The 22,649-nt window shown below is 44.8% G+C and overlaps 1 protein-coding gene across 1 annotated transcript in view; it reads left to right on the top strand.

The window, feature by feature from the left end:
- The window catches only part of SLC7A1 (solute carrier family 7 member 1), a 161,629-nt gene that overhangs the window by 77,556 nt on the left and 61,424 nt on the right, over nucleotides 1-22,649 (top strand). Inside the window, exons 3-4 of the mRNA XM_029602620.1 lie at nucleotides 29-412; nucleotides 13,822-13,980. Coding sequence (XP_029458480.1) covers nucleotides 43-412; nucleotides 13,822-13,980 — 529 coding nt within the window. The 5' untranslated portion in view covers nucleotides 29-42. The remainder of the gene's footprint in view (nucleotides 1-28; nucleotides 413-13,821; nucleotides 13,981-22,649) is intronic.

Below are 22,649 nucleotides of genomic sequence, written 5' to 3'. Positions count from 1 at the left end.
TAGTAATAAGACTTTGCTTCTTTGACAGGTCTGAATAAGAACATGGACTGCAAGGCATGTTTACGTTTTGGCCAGCAACTATTCCGCAGGAAAATTGTGGACTGTAATGCAGAAAAGAGCAGGCTGTCACGATGTCTCAACACTTTTGACTTGATAGCTCTTGGTGTGGGTAGCACACTTGGCGCTGGTGTCTATGTATTGGCTGGAGCTGTTGCCAGAGATGATGCAGGACCCGCCATCGTCCTCTGCTTTTTGATTGCTGCTTTGGCTTCTGTGCTTGCTGGACTTTGCTATGCAGAGTTTGGTGCTAGAGTCCCAAAAACTGGCTCTGCCTACCTCTACAGCTATGTGACTGTTGGAGAACTGCTAGCATTCATTACGGGATGGAATCTAATTCTTTCCTATATCATTGGTGAGTGAGTATAGAAAACTGCTGCTTTACTGTTAAACAAAGGGATGGTGGTTAAAGTAACCTTTCCTAGCGTGTAGCCAGATGGACTCAGGACCAGTGAGTATTGTGCTCTCCTGATAGCAGATGGGAGACGGCGTCAGATTTCAAAGCTGATGTCACTCTACATATACCTGTGCAGGTAGCTTAGCTCTTTATTATTTCTCAGTCTCCTAAGCAGATGCAGACACTATCCCACATAGAATAGTGTTAGCAATTACAAAAATACAGGAAGAAGAAAATTTACCTCAAGAAGACTAGCCCTGCTCTCCTGTGGTGATACCTGACGTGCCCTCCCTCAGTCGAGAATTCCTGAGGTGATTTCTGAGGTCCCTCAGAGGTAAGCCTTGGTTTGGCAGCCGGCTCCCGGCGTGGACTTAGGCCCCAGTGTGGCTGAAAGGCAGTGGGTGCAGAATAGAGCATGGCGGTGAAGGTAATTCCCACCCCCCCACTCCTGCAGCCGGAGACCACCCGGCACGCAACTGGTAAACACCGAGACCAGGTAAGATAGAAACCTTCTCTTTAAGTCTCCAGTCTCCGAAGCTCGAATGGCTGAACAGATTGACTCCTCCGGGCGTTAAAAATAGGGTTTAGCAGCTCGTCCTTGAGCTAGTCCCCAATCCTGTGCGAGGGTCCACACACATGGAGACCCTCGGGGCGGGGGGAAATAGTACCATCTTGCCAGAGGGGTCGTTGGCACCATCTTTCCCCCTTGGCCGCCGTATTGTCCGCACAACCGAGCCATGCGCACAAAGTTCGTAGCCCACGCGCACATCTTGCATTTTCCGTGCGCATATCCTCTGCGCACAAGGAACGCACAACTAAGCATATCCGTGCGCACACGCACAGCTGAGTTTGAAGCCGGCTACGTGCACAAACCATGGCACCGCCTGCCAAGAAGGCCAAGTGATAAGCCCTCTGCCCAGCCTGCCACCTGAGAGCTGCACATCCTGAAGTGGCCGCCTGCCTATGCCAGCAGTGCGAAGAGGCCCAGGGGGATCCAAAGCAAGGCCCTCTACAGCCATTACAGGGATCTGAATCCACTGATTGCACCCCGGATCTATGATTCTCTAACTCTGCACCCCCACAGGCAGGCACCTCTGGGTCCTCGTCCACAACTCCACCTGGGATTAACATGGACCCAGGGACCTTCTCCTTGGTGGAATTCTTCAAAGGGCTGCAAACCTTTAGCCAGGCTCAACCAGCCCCCGCTTTGTCCCAGCCTCAACCCCTGCCAGAAGCGCAAGATCTTCCTGGCACCTCCAGGGCTCATCGAGAAATGCCTCTCCTAACCAAGAACCTTGGAGATACAGACACCTCAGATGCTGAGACTGAGTCCCTGGAGGAAAGAGAAATCCCTCCAGGGATGGAGTCATACCAAACCATGCTGCGATTCTTCCACAAAGACAAATTACCAGTCCTCATGTCCCACACTCTGAAGATGCTGGGCATCCCAGGCGCGGACCCCACAGCAGAACCAAAGATGAATCCCATTTTGGTGTCCCTCCGGCAGGCCTCATGCTATTTTCCTATGTTGGAAGCCATCTGGCAACTGATTGATTGACCTGGAGTGGAATGCCCCAGAGGCCAGCTTCAAAGGGGGGCGGGCCCTAGAAGCCTTATACCCCTATATCCCCTGGAACCCATGGCCAGGGAACTCTTACATTTTCCCAAAAGTGGATGCTATGGTCTGCGCAATTTCAAAGCGCATGACCATCCCCATTGAGGGAGGAGTGGCACTGAAGGATGCCCAGGACAGACGTCTGGAATCCATCCTCAAACAGTCCTTTGACATAGCAGCAGTGACCCTGCAGATTGCTTCCTGCTGCGCAGTGGGTGCAAGGTCCTGCTTGCTCCTCTCCATAGATGCAACCACGCCCAATGAAATAATGGAGCCTGTGATTTCCTTCCTCACGGATGCTACATCAGTCCTAGTGCGCACCTCAGCTAGGGGCGTCTCCTCTGCAGTGGCAGCCAGAAGACAACTATGGCTCCAGAATTGGTCAGCCGATGCGACCTCCAAAGCGAACCTCACGAGAATGCCTTTTAAAGGATCTCTCCTGTTTGGAAGCGAATTGGAGAAGTTAGCCAACAAATGGGGCGAACATCCAGTACCTCGACTACTGGAAGATAGGAACAAGAGAAGTCAGCGCTCCTCCCTCCGAAGATACAAGGGCAGAGGATCACAGCGTTTTAGACCTTACAAGAACACACTCTACCAAGTACCTCGCCCCTCAGGAAGTTCTCAGTCCTTTCGGAACAGACACACCAAGAGGGGAGCAGGCTCAAGGACAGGCCACGATCGTACCCCACAATGAGAAACAGCAGACCCATCCACAGGAAGAAGACATAGGGGGCAGATTTACCCTCTTCTACCAAAGATGAGTCGCGATAGTTAGGACCCACTTGTCCAATGTTATCATTCAAGAAGGATACTCTCTGGAATTCCACAGCATCCCTTGAGACAAATTTGAGATCACCATGCCACTCCCACTCCAAGAGGATGGCAGTGGAAACGTTAGCAAGACTACTCAGCCTAAAGGCGATAACCCCGGTGCCCACGCCCCAACAAAATACTGGCCACTGTTCCATCTATTTTATCGTCCCCAAGAAGGAAGGAACATTTCGGCTCTTCCTGGACCTCAAGACTGTCAACCGTTACCTGAGGGTACCACACTTTCGCATGGAGACCCTGCGCTCGGTCGTAAGGGCAGTACAGCCGGGAGAATTCCTGACCTCTCTGGATCTATCCGAAGCCTACCTCCACATCCCAGTCCCAGTATCGCAAGGCTTCCTGCGCCTTGCGATACTGGGACATCATTACCAGTTCCGGGTGCTACCCTTCGGCCTAGCTATTGCCCCCAGAACCGTCACCAAAATCATGGTGGTAGTGGCGGCAACACTGAGGAAAGAAGGAATCCTAGTACATCCTTATCTGGACGATTGGCTGATCAGAGCAAAGTCCCCGGAGGAGAGTCGACAGGCGACCGCCAGAGTCACGAACCTGCTGCAGGAACTCGGGTGTGTCAACACAGCCAAGAGCTCCCTGCCGCCCTCCCAGTCGATAAAGTTCCTGGGAGTCCGATTCGACACCAAACAGGATAAGGTCTTCCTTCCCCCTCCAAGGAGAAGGAAACTTGAGTCAGCTGTCAAAAATGCTGACCTCTGTTCGCCCCAAGGTATGGGACTACCTTCAGGTCCTCGGCCTCATGACGTCAACCCTGGAAGTCGTTCCATGGGCAAGGGCCCACATGCGACCGTTACAATGCTCCCTACTGTCACAATGGAATCCAACATCCCAGAACTACTCCATCCACCTCCAGCTACTAGTAAAGGTTCGGAAGCAGCTTCAATGGTGGCTTACAGGAAGACCACCTGAGCAAAGGAGTAAACCTCTCCCCACCGAGCTGGACCTTGCTCACCACGGATGTGAGCCTGCGAGGGTGGGGGAGCCCACTGTCAGGGCCTGACGGCCCAGGGACAATGGAACAAGGAAGAGGCGGGATGGAACATAAACCGCCTGGAAGCTTGAGCAGTCAGACTAGCCTGCCTATGATTCAGTCACAGACTCCGGGGTGAGTCAGTCAGTCATGTCAGACAACGCCACAACCATGGCCTGCATCAATCGCCAGAGAGGAACCAAGAGCCAGCAGGTGTCCCTGGAGATAGACGCTCTCATGGCGTGGGTGGAACTAAACCTGCAAGGGATTTCGGCCTCCCACATAGCGGGAAAAGACATCTCTGCGGACTTCCTCAGCAGAGAGAGCCTAGACCCAGGGGAATGGAGCCTAGACCACAGCCTTCCAACTAATAGTAAATCGCTGGGGATTCCCAGCCATGGACCTACTGGCAACCCAAGTTCCCAAGTTCTTCAGCCGCAGACAAGAACCACAGTCCTGGGGAATCGACGCTCTCGTCCAGACCTGGCCACAGGAAGTCCTACTATACGCCTTCCCTCCATGGCCACTACTGGGCAGGGTCATCCACAAGATAGAACACCACAGGGGACTAGTCCTCCTAGTGGCCCCGGATTGGTCAAGAAGACCATGGTACACAGACATGCGAAGACTACTTGCGGGGAACCCTCTGTACCTACCTCCACACAGGGACCTTCTCCGGCAGGGCCCGATCCTCTACTAAGATCCGTCTCTATTCTCTCAAGGTCTGGCCCTTGAGAGAACTTGCCTGAAGAAGAACGGACACTCCAAGGCAGTGATTGACACCCTGCTTCAAGCGCGCAAATTCTCCACATCACTGACTTACATACGGATCTGGAGAGTATTCGAAGCCTGGTGCGAGGACCGCGGGATCCTCCCGCCGACAGTCAAAATCCCCATGATCCTGGAATTCCTGTAGGATGGCTTGAAGAAAGGGTTGTCCCTCAACTCCCTTAAGGTTCAAGTTGCTGCGCTGGCCTGCTTCAGAGCTGAAGTGGATGGCATCAGACTATCAACCCATCCAGATATCTCTCGCTTCCTGAAAGGGGTCAAACAACTTCGACCACCCCTAAAGTGGCCGGTGCCCCTATGGAATCTCAATCTAGTACTAGACTTCCTAGCGGGAACTTCCTTCAGACCAACACGCGGCCTATCACTACGTCTACCGAAAGTGGTTTCTCAGTTTCACCTGAACCAAACCATATTGCTACCATCTCCAGACGAACATAAGGACTTGGAAGACTCACGCCTCCTTAGTCACCTTAATGTTGGCAGACTTCTAGTCAGATACCTGGAAAGATCGGAACCTGTGCGAAAGATGGATCACCTACTCGTCCTTCACAGCGGGAGGAAACAAGGGGAAGCGGCCTTGTGGGCAATTATAGCCCGCTGGATCAAAGAAGTAATCAAGGCAGCTTACGTAGAGGTGGGGAAGCCCTTGCCTCTATCAGTTAAAGCTCATTTGACGAGGGCCCAGGCAGTATCCGGGTGGAAACCAAGCTGCTGTCGCCCGCCGAGATCTGTCAAGCAGCGACGTGGTCCTCCCTACACACCTTCTCCAGGTTCTACTGCCTGGATGTCCAGGCACGGGAGGACAGTCTTTGCAAGGGTAGTAGTAAGGGGGCCACGGGCAGCCTCCCGCCCTGTCCGGGAGTAGCTTTTGTACATCCCATTGATCCTGAGTCCATCTGGCTACACACTAGGAAATGGAGAAATTACTTACCTGATAATTTTGTTTTCCCCTTAGTATAGACAGATGGACTCGGCATCCTGCCCATGGCTGCTCCAGAAATCAAGAACCTCGGGTAACAAATTATTTATTTATTTATTTAATGTCTCTTATATACCGATGTCCGTTTGCACATCGCATCGGTTCACAGTAAAACATGAACTTTATGGGCGAAGCCCTTACAAGGAACAGATAAATACAGTTAACTTTAGGGCATAGCCCTTAACAAAAACCAAGGAAGAAATACATTGGAGGGGGGTATTGATTTACATACTATAACCTATATATATGTATATATATATATATATATATATATATATATATATATATATATATATATAAATATATATAAATATAAAATTTCGAGACTAAAACAAGTACGGGTAAGCCATGTATTACCTCTAGTTCAAGACATTCACACTTTCAGGCCGATACTGTACAGTGAGCTCCAGTGGAGCGCATTGTTAACCAGCTTTTCGACATGCTAGCTATACCCCTTGTTCAGTAAGGGGTAATAGCACGTTGAAAACGTGCGTCCAACCCCCCTGAGACTAATAGCGGCCGCAACATGCAAATGCATGTTGATGGCCCTATTAGTCATTCCCGCGCGATACAGTAAGTAAAATGTGCAGCCAAGCCGCACATTTCACTTTAAGAAATTAGCACGTACCCAAAGGTAGGCGTTAATTTCTGCCGGCGCCTGGGAAGTGCACAGAAAAGGAGTAAAAACTGCTTTTCTGTGCACCCTCCGACTTAATATCATGGCGATATTAAGTCGGAGGTCCCAAAAGTTTAAAAAAAAAAAAAAATTAAAAGCAGCCCGCGGCTCGCAGGTTGAAAACCGGATGCTTTTTTTTGACTGCGTCCGGTTTCTGAACCCGTGGCTGTCAGCGGGCTCGAGAACCAATGCCGGCAAAATTGAGCATCGGCTGTCAAACCCGCTGAGTCGCAGCTCCTGTCGAAAAAGAGGCGCTAGGGACGCGCTATTGTCCCTAGTGCCCTTTTTACCGCGGGCCCTAATTTAAATATTTTAGTTTACTGAATTGCGTGCACAGGACACTGGCCTGTGTGCAGGCACTCTCCCGCGAACTTTACTGTATCGGCCCGTTTGCCGGGTGTCAGCGTTAATCGGTTGAGTGCACTGGCGGTCTCTAGTTTTGGAAATCAGTTGAACCAGTCCTAGTTAATCAAGTTAACAAAGTTAATCAAGTTAGCAAAACACACATATATCCGCAAAAGCTTTTTGAGGAGAATACTGAAGAGCTAAGTTACCTGCACGGGTATATGTAGAGTGACGTCAGCTTTGAAATCTGACTCCGTCTCCCATCTGCTATCAGGAGAGCACAATACCCATTGGTCCTGAGTCCATCTGTCTACACTAAGGAAAACAAAATTATCAGGTAAGTAATTTCTCCAATACTTGATTTATTTTTTTAAACTTTTGATTTAATTTTAATCAGTATTAAGAGAAACCCCACAGAAGTTACAAGCCTTTTTGTGTATCCTGCTTTTTTTAAATCAAATGAGTGAACTATTTTACCCTCTCTTATAGGTGTAGGGGAGTTATAGGTTTCTTTTGAGTACTAAAGATAAGTATAAGTTATGATTATGGAATATGCTTGTAAATAAAATTACATGGGTTTAGTTTCAGTGGGGTTTGTGTATACTAAAATCTGAGAACTTGGAGTGCTACTTGCTGATGTGTCCCTCCACTGACACCTCAGTGAAAGGTCCAATCCCCTTTCAGGACAGCCTTCTGAAAGGGGATTGGTCCTTTCACTGACATGTCAATGGAGGGGCCAATGAAGAAGTGTATAATATCACTCCATCACTGTTTGACGATTGGGCCTTCCACTGAAACATGTCAGTGAAAGAACCAGTCCCCTTTCAGAAGGCTGTCTTGAAAGGGGATTGGACCTTTCACTGACATGTTTCAGTGGAGGGAGCCAATCGGGAACAGCACTGCTGGAGGAGGCTCTCCAGCAGGGGTTCTCTGATGGGGCGGAGGGATGTTGGATGTTGGGGATTTGCATGGGTCCTTTATTTTCTAAGTGGAGTGGGATAGGCCTGGGAGGAGGTCTTGCCGGCCAACTTGAGCATTGTAAAAGGGAAGCAAAAGAGGGAGGATCCCTGATTCTGGAGCTGGACTGCTTGGTTCCATAGGCCAGACCTTGGCGGGGGGGTTGGCATTCTGGGGAGAGAGAGAGAGGACTTGCTGGCTGGCCCATGGGAAGTTTAACACCTGCCTCTGAACAGACATTAAATTTCCCACTGTAGTAAGGATGCGTTAGGTAGCTTCCCTACTAGCATGCCTCCTTGCATTGCATGGTAATAGCTAATTAGGCTATTACCTTGCAATTTGCATCAGATGCACTGAGCCTATCTCAGGTTTTTTTTGGCACTAAAAGCCCTTTTTACTTATCTGGGCAAAATACGAGTAAAAACTTGTGGTGGTTTCAGTGTGACTTATTACATCGGCATCTGAATCCATACCTTCCCACCACAGCTTGTGTGTATACAAAAATTGGTTTGACCCAATAACTAGATTAACACATGACCAGCTTTATGGGTAGAATCATGTACGATCTGAGTAAGGCCGCCACAGCCTAATAGCTTCTTAAAATTTTGTGCTCTCAAACAACTCACATCCTCAAAATAGATATTAAAATCCCCTTCAATTAACAAAGAAGAGAAATGCAAGCTAACGTCCAATATTAACTCATGAAGTTATATTATTACAACCAGTTTTAAAGCAGGTAGACAAATCACCAAAATACCAATCAAGATCTCCAAATGCAGCCTTAATTAAAAGAATCTCACATTGACACCCTACACAGGATAATCATGTTACTATCCAAACATCCCTTAAACATACAACCCATCCTACCCCCACTTCCCTCCCTATCAAAATGTAAAAAAAGAATAGGGCACATTTGAATAATAGCAGCCTCACTAGTCGCTGTTAACTATGCCTTGGATAAAAATAAAAAATCCAATTTGTTGTAGTACAAATTAATTTAAACAGATTTTTGGCCAACAGAATGTATATTTAGTAAACAAAATTTAAATAAATACTTTGAGAAGGAGATCATACTCAAAGTATTACCCTGAACACAGTTCACCATTCATAAACACCTATTTCTAATAATCTCATTCCTAAAAACTACCTTTGATAACTCTCTCCCTAAATCATTTCTACCCCCTCCCCCACCCATCAAAGCACAACAGAACAAAATAAAACTCAAATTCCCCTAATCCCCCAGCCTCTTAAAAACCCCTCAGCAAGCCTAATCCAGGGAAACATTGATACCAGAGCGCACAAAGGAGTAAGCTCCCTTGTTTGACTTCCAAAGGGCGCGTAATGCATCCAGTGTCTTCCCCGCGCTTATGACCCTGCACCCAGTGACATCAAAGATGGATGAGGTCTAAATTCTCACTCTGCTAGTATGCTGAGGCAAAAGTTTGAAAAATCCTCCGCAAAGTGGAAGGCAGTCAAGCTCCCCAAACGAGCTTCAGGCAAGTTAGTAAGAGGGAGGGTGGCAGTGAAAATTATCTGAAATAACATGTACATGCTAAACTGCATGAAGTTATATCTGCTGTTTGTAGTGTGTAATTTTTTGCAGGTTAATTTACATGCATACTTTTTTAGGAGAAAAATATTCATGTCAATACCACCTCTGGCTTCACTCCTTGTGTCTGCCTCTGGAGCACCTGTCTTTTGAGTGCATAAGTGTGCCCAAAATCAGATTAAGTGCATACTTCTTTGTGCACAAACCCCATGCAGTTTTATTAGGAATCATTTATGAATACAAGTGGGGTTGAAAATTACCCCCTAAATGTGCATCTAAACATGTCTAACTGTGTTAAAACAAAATAAGTTCTGCCTTAACTTTTTCTGAAGTCTGGAATCGTATCCTACTTCTCAGATCCTGTCTGGCTGGATTCTGTCAGTAAGTTTGTCCTCTGCTGTGGTTAGCTGGTGAGAGGAGGTGGTGGATTTTTCATGAAGTGAATCTAAACAAAGTGCCTCCCTGGCCCTCAATTTTATCTTGAGGCAGTTGCTTCTAGGATAGCCTGCTAAAGGAGGATCCTCTGTTTTGTTTTTTTCTCCTTCCATCAGCTTCAGCTGAACACCTTTCTCAACCAAACATCTAAACAAGCAGAGTCAGATTCATGCATTTCTTTTCTAGCTGATTTAACCTGAAGAGTGAGGAGAACATGCCATTTCCTAAATAAAATTGTTTATTTTTAATGGGCCCATAGTTAAAGAACAAACCATGTGAATATTATGATATTTAGTTTCTTCCTTTGGTAGAGAAATTTTGCATTTGTTGTTCAATTTCAGGCAGCTTTCAATAGGTTCTATGACATAATTTGCTCCAATTGCCCTGAGATTTCAACTAAATTGAATTGGCCTGCTTCCTTATTGGAAATTAATAAAGAAGAGAGATTCTAGCTGTTTGGAATACTGCAGGCACATGAAGTGTGAGCCAGTGATCACTGGTTGCTCTGCTGTCTGGCAGAATTTGAATAAAATTCAGTGAATGGTTCAGTTGAAGGGGGGAGGGGGACATGATTATACTGGGGATAGGCAAATATGATCTTATAAAACCAAATTTCCTGTGAAAACAGTGACATTATCAAAAAATTTTTTTATTTAAATCCCTTACATTTTGAATGGAAATAAGTTTCTGATTACACATGTCACTTTTAAATTAGTAAACAGAAAAAAGGACCCTGCGATACTACTACCATTATACAAATCAGAAGAAAAGGGGTCCGTATGGTCTCATATGTCATCTACTGAAAAACACACTTTTTTGCCATCCCCTGTTCTGTACAGCCAATTACATAAACATGGTTCAGCCATCTGAAGACACAGGCCATGTGGTAATTTTCTGTCGTCATGTTTCTAGTCTGCCCATCCACACCAACTTTTAAGCTCTACAATTCCTACTATTCCTTCTGAGATCCCCTGTGCTTTGCTCATGCTTTCTTGAATTCAGATACTGACCTTACCTCTACCATGTGTCCACTATCCTTTTTGTTCCCTGAATTTCACTCTCCTCTCAAGAACTCTCGTTCCAGAGCCTCCTTTCTGATGAAGGGCCTGCCTCCTGATCATTGAAACCTTGGTGGTATTTAAATACCTCTTATTGTATTTCTATCTCCTCTTTTCTCTAGGATATACATGTTTAGATCTTTAAGTCTATTGCCATATGCTTTCTAATGAAGACCGTTGTCCAGTTTACTAGTTCCTTCTGGATGGACTTCATCCAATGAATATCCTTTTGAAGGATATTCATTGGATGAAGTTTCTCTAGAATTAATAACATAAGAACAAGTCATACTGGGTCAGACCAAGGGTCCATCAAGCCCAGCATCCTGTTTCCAACAGTGGCCAATCGAGGCTTCAAGAACCTGGCAAGAACCCAAAAACTAAGTATATACCATGCTACTGATGCTAGTAATAGCAGTGGCTATTTTCTAATTCAACTTGATTAATAGCAGGTAATGGACTTCTCCAAGAACTTATCCAAACCTTTTTTAAACCCAGCTACACTAACTGCACTAATCACATCCCCTGGCAACAAATTCCAGAGTTTAATTGTGCATTGAGTGAAAAAACACTTTCTCCAGTTTTAAATGTGCTACATGCTAACTTCATGGAGTGTCCCTAGTCCTTCTATTATCTGAAAGAGTAAATAACCGAATCACATTTACCCATTCTAGAACTCTCATGATTTTAAACACCTCTATCATATCCCCCCTCAGTTGTCTCTTCTCCAAGCTGAACAGCCCCAACCTCTTTAGCCTTTCCTCATAGGAGAGCTGTTCCCTCCCCTTTATCATTTTGGTAGCCCTTCTCTGTATCTTCTCTGCGTAACTATATCTTTTTTTGAGATGCGTGACCAGAATTGTACACCGTACTCAAGGGTGGTCTCACCATGGAGCGATACAGAGGCATTATGACGTTTTCCATTTTATTCACCATTCCCTTCCTAATAATTCCTAACATTCTGTTGGCATTTTTGACACTCACAGCGTCACTGAGCCGATGATTTCAATGTATTAACCACTATGACACCTAGATCTCTTTCCTGGGTGGTAGCTCCTAATATGGAACCTAACATTGTGTAACTATAGCATGGGTTATTTTTCCCTATATGCATCACCTTGCACTTATCCACATTAAATTTCATCTGCCATTTGGATGCCCAATTTTCCAGTATCACAAGGTCCTTCTGTTTATCACACTCTGCTTGTGATTTAACTACTCTGAATAATTTTGTATCTGTAAATTTGATTACCTCACTCTTTGTATTCCTTTCCGGATCATTTATAAATATATTGAAAAGCACGGGTCCCATTACAGATCCATGAGGCACTCCACCTCCCACTCCCCTCCACTGAGAAAATTGTCCATTTAATCCTACTCTGTTTCCTGTCTTTTAACCAGTTTGTAATCCACGAAAGGAATCGCCACCTATCCCATGACTTTTTACTTTTCCTAGAAGCCTCTTATGAGGAACTTTGTCAAACGCCTTCTGAAAATCCAAATACACTATTCTACCGGTTCAGCTTTATCTACATGTTTGTAAACCCTTTCAAAAAAGTGAAGCAGATTTGTGAGGCAAGACTTGCCTTGGGTAAAGCCATGCTGACTTTGTTACATTAAACCATGTCTTTCTATATGTTCTGTGATTTTGATTTTTAGAACAGTTTCCACTATTTTTCTTGGCACTGAAGTCAGGTTAACTGGTCTGTAGTTTCCTGGATCGTTGTGAAGCCCTTTTTAAATATTGGGGTTACATTAGCCACCCTCCAGTCTTCAGATACAAATGGATGAGTTTAATGATAGGTTACAAATTTTAACTAATAGATCTGAAATTTCATTTTTGAGTTCCTTCAGAACCCTGGGGTGTATACCATCCAGTCCAGGTGATTTATTACTCTTCAGTTTGTCAGTCAGGCCTACCACAGCTTCTAGGTTCACCGTGATTTGGTTCAGTCCATCTGAATCATACCCTTACTGGAGAAGGTTTTTATGGGTAATCTCCCCAACATCCTCTTCAGTAAACACCAAAGCAAAGAAATCATTTAATCTTTCCACGATGGCCTTATCTTCTCTAATTGCCCCTTTAACCCCTCGATCATCTAACAGTCCAACTGACTCCCTCACAGGCTTTCTGCTTTGGATATATTTAAAAAAGTTTTTATTATGAGTTTTTGCCTTTATGGCCAACTTCTTTTCAAATTCTCTTAGCCTGTCTTATCAATGTCTTACATTTAACTTGACAACGCTTATGCTTTATCCTATTTCCTTCTGTGGGATCCTTCTTCCAATTTTTGAATGAAGATCTTTTGGCTAAAATAGCCTCTTTCACCTCCCCTTTTAACCATACCGGTAATCATTTTGCCTTCCTTCCACCTTTCTTAATGTGTGGAATACATCTGGACTGTGCTTCTAGGATGGTAATTTTTAACAATGTCCATGCTCTTGCACACTTTTTTCTACCTTTGTAGCTGCTCCTTAGGTTTTTTTTTTCTTCTATTTTTCTCATTTTCTCAAAGTTTTCCTTTTGAAATTGTAGCACTAGAGCCATGGATTTGCTTATTGTGCCCCTTCCAGTCATTAATTGAAATTTGATCATATTATGCTCACTATTGCCAAGCGGCCCCACCACCTCTTTCACCAAATCCTGTGCTCCACTGTATTCCAAATGAGGTCTTATTGAGGACTTATACAGGGGCAATAACATTCCTTTTTTTTTCTTCTGACTTCTCCTCCTCTTATGTACCAAAGCATCTTTCTGCATTTGCTGTTGCCTTATCCACCTGTTTGGTCACCTGAGATCCCACTCTTGTTTCCTTGCATAAAAAAATTTCACATCCTATATTGATCACTCCCTTGTCTCCTCAGTGTTACGCCAGAGAAAGTGACAGAGGAACATAAATACTTTATTCTTTTTACTCTAAAGAATCATAATTTTTTTATTTTTTTAACATTTTATGAATTCTTCAATTGGGGTAACAACTGGATGCTCTCATTTTGCACAAGTTGAAAAGAATAGAGGTCAGCAATGGCAACCAAAACACAAAGATTTGGTACTTTGCTCTGTCCTGTCAAAGACCAATAGAGTGCAGATTATTACTTAATTCCTGACATGTGAAGATGAGCAGTGTTCTGTCATACTCTTTTACAGGAACGTCAAGTGTTGCAAGAGCATGGAGTGCCACATTTGATGAACTAATAGGCAATCGCATTGAAATGTTCTGTCAACAGTATTTTTCCATGTCTGCTCCTGGAGTATTGGCCAAATATCCAGATATATTCTCTGTTTTTATAATCCTGGTATTGACAGGTAAATTTTTCTAAATATATAAGACTAGCAAATGCTTTGTCAACTATATTGTTTGCATTTGTAATATATTAATTAACTTATGCTTATTGAGATTTCTAGTTTGTTGTAAAATGACTTATGACCAGACTCACTAAGGCTTTTCTCCATTTCTGCATTTATGGGAAATAACCGCAATGTGTCAAGTCCATAGTGGGCCGTGAAGTGTTTGGCCACTCTGTGGCTGGTTTGAGTCCTTTCCAATAAGTTGATTTAGGAAAACGACCTAATTGGTTTCTTAGATTACTAAAAGGAATAATTCATGACAAGCAGGTAAAGCAGTGGACCTCATAGTGGTGAATGATAACCAAGACCGATAGGGTAGGGGCATATTTTTAAAGAAGACATGTCTGAGTGAAAGTAAGCAGCAACCTTTACCCACAGAGTCTTAGGTGGATTTTCAGTCATAAATTATGTGAGTAGTTTGTCTCTGAAAATTTATCTATATGTGGATACACTTACGTGGGTAGATTTTTTTTTTTTTTTTTCTTTTTCGTTTGTTAGAAAAAAGGCCTTCTACTCCTGGCATTGCAGTATTACCTGCATGCAGCATTTGGAAGTTAAGTATACTTTCTCCTGTCTTCGAGAGGAGAGAGCCAGATGGGCAAGGGAGGGGGAAGGAGACATCGCATGATCCAAGGCTGGGGGCTGATTGCTGAGTTGAGGGTGGGCAATGTCAATCAAAGATAAGTCTAGGAGGGAGGGAGAGTTCAATTGAAGATTGGAGTGTCCAAGCATTGAGGAGGAGTGATCAGGATGTTTAAAAAAAATAAAAATTCACACCTAGATTTGCATCACTTCAAGGGATGGTGCAAATGTATAGATATAAACTGTGCACATACATTTTGAAATCAAGTGTATGTATGCACATCTACTTTTAGTGCAGCTAAAAGTATGTGTAGCAATATGTTTTACTTTTTAACCACCCTAAGAAGGGACATTTTCAGTAGTTCTTCTTTTACTGTGTAGCTCATTAAGTTTTGTTGATAAATCTATATGGGTTGCTAGTTGGCTCCTATTTTACCCCACTACAGAGGACTTATGATCGTTTTTCATAGGGAAATTGGACCTACAAGTACATGTATGCCATGGGGTAAAACAAGGACTGCAGCTACTTATTATGAAAAATAGACCCACTTGTAAACCTTAGTACAGTACTAGTGTTGCCATGAAATCTATACAAATATATTAGCATTTTAAGAGCATGCATTACTTATATAACACCCTCAGCCCTCCACTAAGCCAAACGTTGAGCACCTTTGAGGAGCTTAACTTGGATACTGTACACTTAATCATAAATGAGGCAAAATCAGCAAAATGTCAGTTAGTTCCTTGATCCTCTTCTTAACTCTCTTATTAAACTAATGAATACATGTCTGAAGGAGGACTGAATGCCTAAACCTCTTAGAGGCAGTCATCCAGCCTCTTCTAAAGAAACCCTCTCTTGATCCAAAAATCTACTCTTAACTTTTGTCCTGTATCAGACATTTCTTTTTTATTAAAGGGGCAGTGGCTCTGCAATCTAAATTCTTCCAAGAAATTATTTAAATTTCAGATGTATCACATAAGAATTGCCATGCTGGGTCAGACTAAGGTCCATTGAGCCCAGCATCCTGTCTCCATCAGTTGCCAATTCAGGTTGCAAGTACCTGGCAGATCCCATAAAGTAGATTTAATTCCGCTTACTTACTACCAGTGTCAGTCAGTGATTGACCTCACTGCCCAGCACTTAACCAGCTTATTTTTTATCTATCTAAAAGGTTAGCTGGATCAGTCCAGGGCAGGGGCTTTCTGGGGCAGTGAGCTATTCTGCTAACTTAGCTGGATAAATGTCAGTTTTGGCATTATCCAGCTAAGCTAGCCAGATATACTTATCTGACTGATGTTGACTTGTGCTGCTGCTGAATATCTGATATAAATTAGCCAGATAAGTTAATCTGGCTCTCTCAGGTGGATTCCTTACAGCTGAACATTGGCCGCTGAGGTCTTATGGATAGAGGAGTTAGCCTAGTGGTTAAAGCAGCAGAATATGAGCCAGGAAAACTGGAGTTCAAATCCCACTGCCACTCCTTTGACCCTGATTTGCCCCAGGTACAAAATACAGTTTGTAAGCTCTCTAGGAATAGGGAATTACCTACAGAACCTGAATGTAATCCACTTTGAAGTGCTGAAAAGTGGAATATAAAAATGGTTGGTTGTCCTCAGCTCCTCGGAGGAGGAAGCTTCCCGATGCTGGAGAAGACACAGAGGCCTGGGCCAACATGACCAGTTCCATCGGTGCCTGCACAGCTAGTTGGGGGCTGAACACCTAGCGCCCTATCACCAGTCGATGACCGTGGAGACTATAGCACCTATGATCCCCGGGGAGATGACTCCCGGGGATCATAGGTGCTATAGTCTCCATGATAATGCTTTGGAGAGAATCCAAAGCATTATCATAGATAATGCTTTGGATTCTCTCCTTTCAGATCTATCTCCTCTAGAGGATCGAAGGAAGTCTCTGCTGGAGGGACCCCTCTTTTGCAGGCTTTGTTCGGGTGATGGTGAAAGCCATCACATTTCAGTTGATGACTGAAGAGGATACCAGGCACAAAATACTAAATATCCTTCAGTTTGTGGAGACTCCCAAGGAGATTGTGGCAGTCCTAGTACTCAAATTCCTTGTGGAGTTACTGCTGAGGATATGGGAACACCCTCACAGTGCCTCCCGTGAACAGGAAGGTGAATGCGATTATCTTGTCCAAAAGGCTCTCTGATTCAACAAGTATCAGCTGCCCCACCAATCGGTGATTGTTGAATCCGCTCTCAAGAAGGCCAAATACTCTGACCCATTCTTTGGTGCCTCTGGGGAAGGATCAGAATAATGGATGCTCTTGGGAGAAAAGTATTCCAGGATGCTATGCTTATTGCCTGCATAGCAGCCTACCAGCTCTACATGAGCCGATTTATATGTGGGATGTCTGGAAGCAGGTGCAGAGTGTTGCCAAGCAACTGCTTCCTCAGCAAGACACCCTGGTGCATAATGGCCTGGAGTGCAGAAAACATGGGGTCCGTTCGACTTATGATGATTTTGAGATGGCATCTAGGGTCTCTGCAGTGGGAATTGGTGCCCACAAACTTGTTTGGCTGCAGGCCTTGGATCTCAGACCGGAGGTGCAGGAGTAACTCGCTGATGTGCCATGTCGTGTATAGGAGAGGATCTCTTTGGAGATAAGGTCAAGGATGCAGTGGCCTAAATCTGGCACCACTGTGCGACCCTGCAGCAGCTCTCCACTGGCACATAGGACTAGCCCTTGTCTAGGAGGTCATCAAGGTCTGGGCCCAGGATGTCCTTCAGTCCGAGGAAATACCACAGTCTGTCTCTCTTCATTCCAGTCACATCAGGGCTTTCATGGCCGCCCCACGTAACAGATGGGCGGTACCATCTCTCACTTGGTGCCTCAGTCAGCTTCTGGGGCAGGGTTTTGACTGGATTACAGGGGGACATAGCCAAGTTCCCCGCATCCGGAACGATGGACCTGCCAGTCGGGGGAAGGCTTCAGTTCTTTGCAAACCAACGGCCCAATTTATCCTCAGACCAGTGGGTTCTTTCCATTGTTCACGAGGGGTCCAAAGTGAACCTATTGGGTAGCCTACCAAATTGCCCGCCCCCCCCCCCCCCCCCGAGCCCATTCTGGGGTCTGATAGAACATCAGGAAGCACTAGTAGTGGAACTCTCCTCCCTCATAACAGACAGAGCAGTCAAACATGTTCCACCAGGACAAAGAGGGTGGGGATTTAACTCCTGGGAAGCTCTGTCTGTCCCATCCTAGACCTGAGGGCCTTGAACAAATTCATCAAAAGAGAAAAGTTCAAGTTGGTTTCCCTGGGCACCTTGATCCCTTTCTTACAAAAAGGACTGGCTGTGCTCCCTGGATCTAAAGGACATTTATAGTCACATCAAGATCTTCCCAAGCCACTGGAAGTATCTTAGATTTGTGGTGGAATATCAATTTCATTATCTCGATTTGCCATTTATTTATTTATTTTATTTTATTTATTTAGCATTTTTCTATACCGAACTTCATGGTTAAATACCATATCAGATCGGTTTACATCGAACGGGGAATAGAGAAACTTGTAACAGAAATGGAACAGTACAATATAATCAGAAGAGAGCAGTAAGTTACATTAAACAAGGACTATAAACTTGGAGGCTTTACAGCTTAGAAGTAAGAAGAATAAAAGGCCCGAGAAGGGCAATAACTTAAACACAAAAGTTTAAGTTATTGCCCTTTTGGGCTCACGTCAGCCCCACATGTCTTAAGAAATACCTAGCTGTGGTGGTGGTGCACCTTGGCAGACTGGGAGTTTACATTTTCCCAAACCTGGACGATTGACTGGTTAAGAGCACCTCTTGGGCGGGTGCTGAAGAGTCCATGCGCTTGACCATCTAGGTGCAGGAGACACTAGGATTCATTATCAACTACCCAAATCCTATCTCAGCCCATCACCTCAATTGGACTTTATTGGAGCCTTGCTAGACATGGCTCAGGCCAAGGCCTTTCTGCTTCGACAAAGGGCCAACAACCTGATGACCAAGATAGGATTCAAAAGAGCCAGCAGGCATCAGCTTTGCACATGTTGACTGTTGGGCCATATGGCCACTACAGTTCGTCACTTCCTTGGTACGTTTACACATACGAAAGGCCCAGTAGACCCTGAGGTTGTGGTGGTGACAAGCCATGCAGTACCAGCAAGTTCACATCTGAGTCACTTAATCTTTGTCCTGGTGGTAAGTAATTTCAAATATGGAATGAGGGATCTCCTTTCAAAGTTGTCCTACTCAACTTGCCCTAACCACTGATGCATCCACCCTGCACTGGGGAGCTCATGTAGATGGACTTAGCACTCTGGGTCTATGGTCCATCCAAGAATATCTTTAACAAATCAACTTCCTGGAGCTCCGGGCAATCAGGTGCACGCTATGGGCTTTCAGATATCAACTGTCCAACAAAATTGTCGTGATTCAAACAGACAACCAAGTGGCAATGTGGTATGTCAAAAAGCAGGGAGGTATGAGATTGTATCTCGTGTGTCGGGAAGCGGTTCAGATCTGGTCATGAGTCCTCTCCCATGGGATGATGCTCCATGGTCATGTACCTGGCAGAAACAGAGAACGTAATAGCGGACGGACTTGGTTACGTTATCAGATCTCCATGAATGGTCTCTGGATCCAAGGGGTCACAAATTGGATCCTTCTGCCTTTGGGGAAGTCTGAATATGGATCTCTTCGCAGCACCTTGGAACAGGAAGGTTCCTCAGTTATGCTCCCTGTACAGGACATGCGGCAAACCAGCCTCAGATGCCTTTGCCCAGTATTGGGCTGAGGGTCTCCTGTATGCGCATCCTCCAGCTCCACTGGTAGCGGAGACTTGAAGCTTCCCCAGATCTCATCACACAGAATTGAGGCAATTCGCAACATCCCAACCTTCATTCCATGTCTCTCATAGCCTGGATCTTGAAGTTAATATTGAAACCATTTGATCTCTCGGAATGTGTCTCGGATCCTGGTGGCTTCCAGAAAGTCTTCCACTAGAAAGTTCTAAGGACTGAAGTAGAGGAGGTTTTCTGTGTGGTGTGAGCAGAAGGCCCTAGGTCTGTTTTCCTGCTCCCCACAAAAACTGCTTGACTACTTCTACACCTATCAGAAGCTAGTTTGAAGACCAACTCCGTTAGAGTTCATCTAAGTGCAATTGGCGCATACCACTGTGGTATAGATGGTATGCCCATCTCTGTACAGCCCATAGTTGTATGTTTCATGCAGGGCCTGCTTCAGTTGAAGTCTCCCCTAAGACCTCCCGCTGTGTCTTGGGACCTTAATGTGGTGTTAGCTCAGCTAGTGAAAGCTCCCTTTGAGCTGCTGCACTCCTGCGACCTGAAGTACCTGACCTGGAAGGTCATATTTATGGTGGCGGCACCAAGGCAAATGGGGCCTGGAGTACAAAAGAGCCTTAGCCTTCTAGCTGGAGTGGACAGAAGCCCATAGACAGTCCACCCAACGTTTTGTTTCTTTTGATAGCAATAGGTTGAGTATTGCCGTTGCCAAACCAGACGCATTCTAATTGGCTAGCTGTCTGCATCTCCTTCAGTTATGCTCAGGCAGGAGTGCATTTTGGGGGCCTTGTCCAGGCTAGTCTGTGGTCTAATTGCGGTTTCCATGGTGGAGATCTGCAGAGCTGCAACGTGGAGTTCTCGCCTCATATTCACATCGCATTGTTTGGCTAGGAATGGCTGATGAAACAGCAGATTTGGCCAATTTGTCCTTCGGAACTTGTTTGAGGAGTAGAACCCAACTTTGTTCCCAGCTATGGCCCGTTTGTTTTTATTCAGGCTGCTCCCCATTAGCACATAATTGTGTGTTTTGTTGGTCCCCTTTTATGTTGGGAGGGGGGGATGCAGACACTAGCTAGGGATTCTCCCACATGTGAGGACTCCCACCTTGCTTGTCCTTGGAGAAAACAGAATTACTTACCTGTAACACATGTCCTCTGTGGATGGCAGGATGTCGGTCCTCTCAAAACCTGCCTGCCACCCTGCAGAATTGGGTTTCCACTGCGTGGGCTTTTTCTCCTTTATTTTGAACTCTCAGGTACAAGACTGAGGGGGTCCTACATGGATGTGTGGTATAATACATGCCTGAGCATGCGCAATGAGGCTCAGTCGACGTTTTAAAAACTTTGGCATAAGTTTTTTGTGCTAGGCTCCATCCGATGATGTTACTCATGTGTGAGGACTGACATCCTGCTGTCCTTGGAGAGCACTTGTTACAGGTAAGCAACTCCACTTTCCTTGTTGCTCACTCTTGGGGATAAGTGATGGCTTTCCCAGGTCTATCTGATTAATAATTTTCTGGAATTTGTCAAAACCCTTTTTAAGCCCAGCTATTCCAAATGCCTTGACCACATCCTCTGGCAAAAATATTGCAGCTTGATTTGTGTATGAGTAGAAAAAATAATACTTTCTCTGATTTGTTTTAAATCTGCTATCTGTTAGTTTCATGGGGTGTCTCCTAGTCCTAGTGTTATTTGAAAGAATAAATAACCATCCCCTATTTATTTACTTCTACCCCATTCTTGATTTTGTAAACCTTTAACATATTGCCTCTGTCGTTTCTTCTCCAAGCTGAAGAGCCCTAACCTGATTAGCCTTTCTTCTTGAAGGAGCTGTTTCATTACTTTCATCCAGTGTGGGACATAATTTTAGCCAGTTAAAGTTAAGTCCCACTCCCAGAATGCTGCCCCACCCCTTTCCCCTCCCACTGCCATCCTGCCTGACTTTTTTATTTTTTTATCTAATTTTGACCTAGGTAATGATTTACTTGTATAATAATTTGTTGGTGAATTGGGAAATTTAAAAGATTGTGCTTCCTGGAAGACATGGGGGGAAATCTGCGTGGAGCAGGAGTTGCAATGTTAAAGGGGACACAACAAGATTAATGAATTGGGCTATATGTGGGAATTTGATCTCTTCACGTAGATGCTCATAAAATCGCTGCTGGGCAGACTAGATGAGCCTTTTTGGTCTTTATCTATTATTTATTGTCAGCTAATACAGAACGCAGTGGAAACCCAATTCTGCAGGGTGGCAGGCAGGTTTTGAGAGGACAGACATCCTGCCATCCACAGAGGACATGTGTTACAGGTAAGTAATTCTTACCCCTTATACAGTAAGGGGTAATAGCGCCTGGAAAACGCGTGGCCAACACCCCCTCCCCCCCCACACACCCCCAAAACTAATAGCGCTCATCACATGCAAATGCATGTTGATGAGCCTATTAGGTATTCACCTACTATACAGAAAGTAAAATATGCGGCCAAGCCGCACATTTTACTCTCAGAAATTAACTCCTGCCAAAGACAGGAGTTATTTTCAGACTGTACTGGGCAAGTGTACAGAAAAGCAGAAAAAACTGCTTTTCTGTACACCCTCCGACTTAATATCATAGCGATATTAAGTCGGAGGCCCCAAAAATAAAAAATCTTCTTAAAAAAAATCTGCCCTGGAGTTGGAAAACAGACGCTCAATTTTGCTGGCATCCGTGTTCCGAACCCATGGCTGTCAGCGGGTTCGACAACAGACACCGGTAAAATTAAGTGTCTGCTTCAGACCTGCTGACAGCCACCGCTTCCGCCAATAAGGAAGCACTAGGGATGTGCTAGTGTCCCTAGCGCCTCATTAGCGTGGGCCCTAATTTAAATACTGCATCGCGCGCCCAGGAGAGGTGCCTAGGTGCGCATCGGGAGAGCGGGACGCTCGTCTTGGAGTGCCGGCTCTCCTGCGCAGTTTACTGTATTGGCCTGTATGTTTCTGGGTAACTCCAAAAATTGCCCAGAGAAACCTTTTTGAATGTTGATATCTTAGTTTTTTCCACCATGTCAGATTTCTTCTTAAATTCTTTCTTGAACTGCCTTATTAATGTTTTACACCTGCCTTGCTATGTAAGATATGGGATTTGCCCTAAAACTTTTTTTTTACACTTATTAGATATCCTCTTTGTATTTCATGTTTTTAATTGCATATGTTTTTTAACTGATGTATGTTTTATGGTTTAATTTAAGAGCTTAAGGTTAGTGATTTTTTTTTCCCTTTGA

Source organism: Rhinatrema bivittatum, chromosome 5 (assembly GCF_901001135.1).
Source record: "Rhinatrema bivittatum chromosome 5, aRhiBiv1.1, whole genome shotgun sequence".
NCBI classification, from domain to species: Eukaryota; Metazoa; Chordata; class Amphibia; order Gymnophiona; family Rhinatrematidae; genus Rhinatrema; species Rhinatrema bivittatum.
This window is presented reverse-complemented; position numbering and strand designations above follow the sequence as displayed.